Here is a 6,409-nt window from a genome sequence, read left to right on the forward strand (position 1 = left end):
TGCTGTAAAATGAATGTATTTTGATAATGCCCAGTTAGCTAGTGAGGCTTGCCCAGCTGCGGAATTAGAATAGACCGCATGTATTGTCATTGCTAATTAATATTCTTTTGTTCGTGCTTGTGCAAGACGAACGTGAACACGAGTTAATCAAGTTGTCACCCAGCTCCCGATCAGTGCAGTGCAGCTCAGCTCAGCTCCGGTGCAGTGTCAACGTGGCAGCCAACGTATGTCTCATGATAATGCCTGACCAATTCGGCATGTGGGACTGATAGATGCAAAACAGCCTGCTGTGGTTCTACGCTGTAAAACCAACTTTAGACAAAGACCTGTGTTTCGCCAGAAAGCATGGTTTGCTGATCTTGGTCTTCTCTCTACACGGACGGTATGGAAGTCGCGTAACATTACGGTCAGTGTCGTGTAATTTGCATTCCCCGAGACCTCTTAGTTTGGAGCTGTAGAACTGATATCGCCGTCGACGTTGCTGTGATTAACTGTACTATCGCTGAAACTACACAATACGAGTTCTGCACTTAGGTAGGGTAGACAATTCCGAGCTGGGCTATTATCATTAATGTTATATTTATTGTGATATATATTGTTGACCGGTTTGTGATTTATATCACTCCTGTTATTGGTTTATGCTTATTGTATTATTAAATTAGTATTATTGGACATATCCTGACTGTGTGCCTTTGTTTGACCCTTTAGTGTTGCGTTCTGGAGTGCGAGATATTGGCGGCCAGGTTCGCGGGAGACTATCTCGTATTCCCGTTCGTAACAAATTGGCGAGCGTGCCAGGATACGACACGAATTGTTATGATACATTCTAATATATAAATGCTTGAATTGCGTTTGGTGGCCGTACTAATGAATTTAAATTGTACTGAATTTTGTTTGGTTACGTACCATGGGTATGTATTGATCCGTACTGTCGTATTTCTGTAACAGGTCAAACAGAGCATACTGATAATTTGCTTACTATTGAATATATTTGATGAATATTGTGGGTATATAATTGTTCACTCTATTATATTGCGTAAATTTTGGATATTGTTTTGATACCTGTTATTTTAGGGCTAAGGTGCATTCGAGTCTTATTTGCGTAATATTTGTATTGTAAAATATTGTATCTGACACCTCTCCAATCATGACTTCTAGTGTAGAGTTTAATGCTGAAAGTTTTCTGAAATCTGCCAGTGTATGTGTTAAAGATGTAGAGGCATTGCGCAAAGATGAGTTGAAGGCCCTTGGGGAATACCTAGGTATTGGTGAAACACTGTCAGGTATGTTGAAATCTAAGATGGTGCGAGTATTAAGTGAACATTTGCGGTTAGTTGAGGAAGAAGGGGAAGAGATGTCTCTTGACAGCCAGGTAGTTCTAGCTAAGATAGCATGGGAAAAAGAGAGATTAGAAAGACAAGAAAGGGAAAGGGAAAAGGAGAGACAAGAAAGGGAAAAGGATAGACAAGAAAGGGAAAAGGAAAGAAATTTTGAGTTGGAAAAAATGAGATTAGAGCAGGAACTTAATAGAAGTGGTCCTAGTGGGTCAGAATTTGGGTTTAGGTATGGTGGTGGTAAAGTTCAGGAATTTGATATGGCTCGGGAAATTAAATTAGTACCGAGATTTCAAGAGCAGGACGTGGATACCTATTTTTTGTCATTTGAGAAAATTGCCAAACGACTTGCATGGCCTGAACGTTATTGGACCTTGTTGTTGCATAGCGTGTTTACTGGAAAAGCTAGCGAAGTATGTTCCACTCTTGATGAGGAGCAGTATTCAGATTATGAGTTTGTGAAAGCTGCAGTTCAGTCAGCCTATGAATTAGTGCCCGAAGCTTATAGACAGAGATTTAGGCATTTGCAGCGTACCGGTGGGCAAACATTTGTTGAGTTTGCTAGGGAGAAAGAGCTAGTTTTTGATAAATGGTATAGGTCCCTCCAGGCAGAGAAAGATTTTTGTAGTTTACGGGAGGTAGTGTTGTTGGAGGAATTCAAAGATAGCATTCCCCTAGATATTAAAACCCACCTTGATGAGCATAAAGTGAAAAATATTAGAAATGCAGCTGCTGTGGCCGATGATTATGAATTAACCCATAAGAAGAGTGTAAAGTCCTATTCCCCCAGATGGAATAATAGGCGTTCCCGTGGTGCTAATGGTGCATTGGACAGTGAGGCTAGTGGTGCGAGTACTAAAAGTCAGTCTGTAACACCTAAATCAGCTGAGAACAAGAGAGTATGGGAAAAACCTCTTTGTTACTATTGTAAGAAGCCAGGGCATGTGAGGGCAGAATGTTTCAAGTTGAAGAATGAGAGGCAGTGGAGAAAGCCAGTAGCATTTGCCAGGGTTAGAGACCCTGTTAGGAAAGTAGTAGGGAGTTCAGCCATACCTGGAAAAAGATGTGGAATACTTGATGTACCTGAAGAGTATAAAAACTTTGTGTCAAAGGGTGAGGTATCCCTTGGTAAGGTTAGTGATAGTAAGCCTGTAGTTATACTCAGAGACACTGGGGCAGCTCAGTCTTTAATGTTGGCTGGTGTATTACCTTTAGATAATGTAAATACAGATGCCAGTGTGCTGGTTCAGGGTATTGGAGGTGGTTATGAGTCTGTTCCCTTGTATAATGTCGAGTTGAGGTCTGATTTGGTCACTGGAGATGTGACTGTTGGTGTGGTCAAGTCCTTGCCGATAGAGGGCGTTACTTTTCTACTGGGTAATGACCTGGCTGGGGGTAAGGTGAGTGTACTCCCCGTGGTTTCTTGTAAGCCTGTGGTTAATGACAAGACTGAAGAGTTGCTTGAATTATATCCTGGTATATTCCCTGCGTGTGTTGTTACTAGGTCACAAACTAGTAAGGAAAGACAGGATGAGCTGGTGTCAGAGGTAGTGAAGGAAGACTCTGGTGTGTGGTTAGCGGAGACTTTCTTTGGTGATTTGAAGGATGGTAGTGAGATTAAGACTGACTTCAGTCACTCTTCACTAGTAGAGCAGCAAGAAGCAGATTGCACCTTGAAAGAGCTAATGGCAAGTGCATTGAGTGAGAATGAGGCTGAAAATCTTCCGAAGTGTTGTTATATGAAGGATGGTGTTTTAATGAGGAAGTGGCGACCTCCCAGTTCCCCAGCTGATGAGGACTGGACGGTAGTTCACCAAATAGTGGTGCCTCACTCTTATCGGCATGAGATACTTAGAATAGCTCATTCTATCCCTGTGGCTGGGCACTTGGGTATAAGAAAGACTGAAGCCAGAATAATGGCACATTTTTACTGGCCCAAATTACATAGAGACGTGGTTGACTACTGCAAAACGTGTCATACTTGTCAGGTTGTAGGAAAACCCCAGCCTGCTATTAAGCCTGCTCCTTTGGTGCCTATCCCAGCATTTGGTGAGCCATTCAGTAAGGTATTGGTTGATTGTGTTGGCCCATTGCCTAGAACCAAGACAGGTTTTCGTTTTATGTTAACAATCATGGATATGGCCACTAGGTATCCTGAGGTAGTGCCTTTGAAAACTATAACTGCTAAGGTAGTGGTGGAGGCATTGGTGCATTTTTTTACAAGGTATGGGCTTCCTAAAGAAATTCAGTCTGACCAAGGGTCAAACTTTATGTCTGGGCTATTTCAGGAGGTTATGCATCAACTGGGGGTGAGTCAGCTTAAATCCTCTGCTTATCATCCTCAGTCTCAGGGAGCATTAGAAAGGTACCATCAAACTTTGAAGAACATGCTCAGATCATACTGTACAGAGTGTCCGGAGGATTGGGATAAGGGAATACCCCTTGTATTGTTTGCTACTAGGGACACTCCCAGTGACTCTACAGGGTTTAGTCCATTTGAACTTGTGTATGGTCATAATGTCAGGGGTCCCCTGAAGCTTCTAAGAGAACAGTTTCTAGTTGCTGAGCCAGAGACCAATATGCTAGATTATATATGCAAGTTTCGAGAACGCCTTTTTAAAGCAGGCGAGATAGCTGCTGAACATCTTAAGGTGTCGCAGAATGTTATGAAGAAGAAGTTTGATAGAAATGCAAAAGCACGCCAGTTTAGTCCAGGTGACAAGGTCTTGGTATTATTACCGTTAGTGGGTGAGCCATTAGCTGCTAAGTTTAGTGGGCCCTATGAGATTAAAAAGAAACTTAGTGAGGTCAATTATTTAATTAGTACCCCTGATCGCCGAAAACGTCAACGAGTTTGTCATATTAACATGATAAAGAAGTATTTTGATTGTAAGGGAGAACCCCATAAGATGATAGGTGTAGTTGGTTCTGGTAATCAGACTTTTGAGTGCGAAGATGAAAATGAAGATGATCCTGATCCTGGAGAGTTTGATATGTCACAACTGGATCCACAAACTGCTGTATTATCCAATTCTGAGACCTTATCCAACTTGTCGTCTTTGTTGAGCTATTTACCAGAGCCTCAAAGAGAAAGTTTTTGCGAGTTGATTTTTCAATTTCAACATTTGTGTTCTGATGAATTGAGTCGTACCACTTTGGCTTGGCATGATGTGGATGTCGGGGAGGCTATCCCCATTAAGCAGGCTCCATACAGACTCAACCCTGATAAGTTGGCCAAGGTGAGGAAGGAGGTTCAGTACATGTTACAGCATGATATAATCGAACCCAGTCAGAGTAGCTGGAGTTCTCCCATTGTTCTCATCCCCAAACCTGATGGGTCTTTGAGATTTTGTATTGATTTCCGTAAGGTAAATGCTTTAACTGTTACTGACTCTTATCCTCTTCCCAGAATTGAAGATTGCATTGACAAAGTTGGGAAAGCAAAGTACATCAGTAAGGTAGATTTACTTAAAGGTTATTGGCAGGTTCCTCTGACTAATAAGGCCAAAGAAATATCAGCCTTTGTCACGCCTGATGGTTTGTTTCATTGTAAAGTGCTTCCATTTGGCATGAAAAATGCTCCAGCAACCTTCCAGCGCCTAATGGATAGAGTAATACAAGGTGTACCAAATTGTGTTGTGTATATTGATGATGTGGTCATCTATAGTGAAAATTGGGAAAGTCATTTGCTCCATCTCAGAAAATTGTTCGAAAAGCTCACATGGGCCAATTTGGTTGTAAACTTGACCAAAAGTGAGTTTGCTAAAGCTAAGGTGACTTATTTAGGTCATGTCATAGGTCAAGGTAAAGTGTTGCCACGACTGGCCAAGGTTAAAGCCATTGTCAACTTTCCGGCTCCAAAATCAAAACGCGAAATCCTTAGATTTTTGGGCATGTCTGGTTTCTATCGAAAGTTTGTGGCAAACTATAGTGAGGTTGTGGCTCCACTTACCAATTTGCTAAGTACGAAGGTGAAGTTTATTTGGGCAGATGAATGTGAACAGGCATTCGCAAAGATTAAAGCTGTGTTAATAAGAGAGCCCATTTTAGCTGCTCCAAATTTCAGCAAGTCTTTTAGTTTAGCGATTGATGCTAGTGATATTGGCGTTGGGGGAGTGTTGCTCCAGGAAGATGACTTTGGGGTTGAGAAACCAGTTTGTTATTTTTCAAGAAAATTAAATGTACACCAAAAACGGTATTCTACAATTGAGAAGGAAACTTTGAGCTTGGTATTGTCTCTCCAACATTTTGAAATATATGTGACGAATGGCAATGGTCCTACAACCATTTATACGGATCATAATCCACTTGTGTTTTTGGAAAAATTTAAAACCAAGAGTCATCGTTTATTTCGCTGGAGTTTGATGCTACAACCATACTCTTTGAAAATAGTACATATAGCTGGAAAAGATAATGTATTAGCTGATGCTTTATCACGAGTTTGAGATATGTTATGTAAAATTGCATTAATAGTTTGGATTTGTAGTTTGAAGAACGCATTTCTTTAGAAAAGCGTTCTTTTTTGTATGGGGGAGATGTTATGATATTCTATTTTTGCTGTAAAATGAATGTATTTTGATAATGCCCAGTTAGCTAGTGAGGCTTGCCCAGCTGCGGAATTAGAATAGACCGCATGTATTGTCATTGCTAATTAATATTCTTTTGTTCGTGCTTGTGCAAGACGAACGTGAACACGAGTTAATCAAGTTGTCACCCAGCTCCCGATCAGTGCAGTGCAGCTCAGCTCAGCTCCGGTGCAGTGTCAACGTGGCAGCCAACGTATGTCTCATGATAATGCCTGACCAATTCGGCATGTGGGACTGATAGATGCAAAACAGCCTGCTGTGGTTCTACGCTGTAAAACCAACTTTAGACAAAGACCTGTGTTTCGCCAGAAAGCATGGTTTGCTGATCTTGGTCTTCTCTCTACACGGACGGTATGGAAGTCGCGTAACATTACGGTCAGTGTCGTGTAATTTGCATTCCCCGAGACCTCTTAGTTTGGAGCTGTAGAACTGATATCGCCGTCGACGTTGCTGTGATTAACTGTACTATCGCTGAAACTACACAATACG

General features: G+C 41.5%; 1 protein-coding gene across 1 annotated transcript; it reads left to right on the forward strand.

Annotated features, from left to right (window-relative positions):
- The first annotated feature begins 1,147 nt into the window (after positions 1-1,147).
- On the forward strand, positions 1,148-5,779 carry LOC146726304 (uncharacterized). Its single transcript, XM_085496255.1, has one exon. The coding sequence runs from the start codon at positions 1,148-1,150 to the stop codon at positions 5,777-5,779; it is 4,632 nt and encodes a 1,543-aa protein (XP_085352381.1).
- The last annotated feature ends 630 nt before the right edge of the window (positions 5,780-6,409 follow it).

This window comes from Saccoglossus kowalevskii, unplaced genomic scaffold (assembly GCF_978046115.1).
Source record: "Saccoglossus kowalevskii unplaced genomic scaffold, keSacKowa6.1 SCAFFOLD_24, whole genome shotgun sequence".
In the NCBI taxonomy this organism is placed as follows: domain Eukaryota; kingdom Metazoa; phylum Hemichordata; class Enteropneusta; family Harrimaniidae; genus Saccoglossus; species Saccoglossus kowalevskii.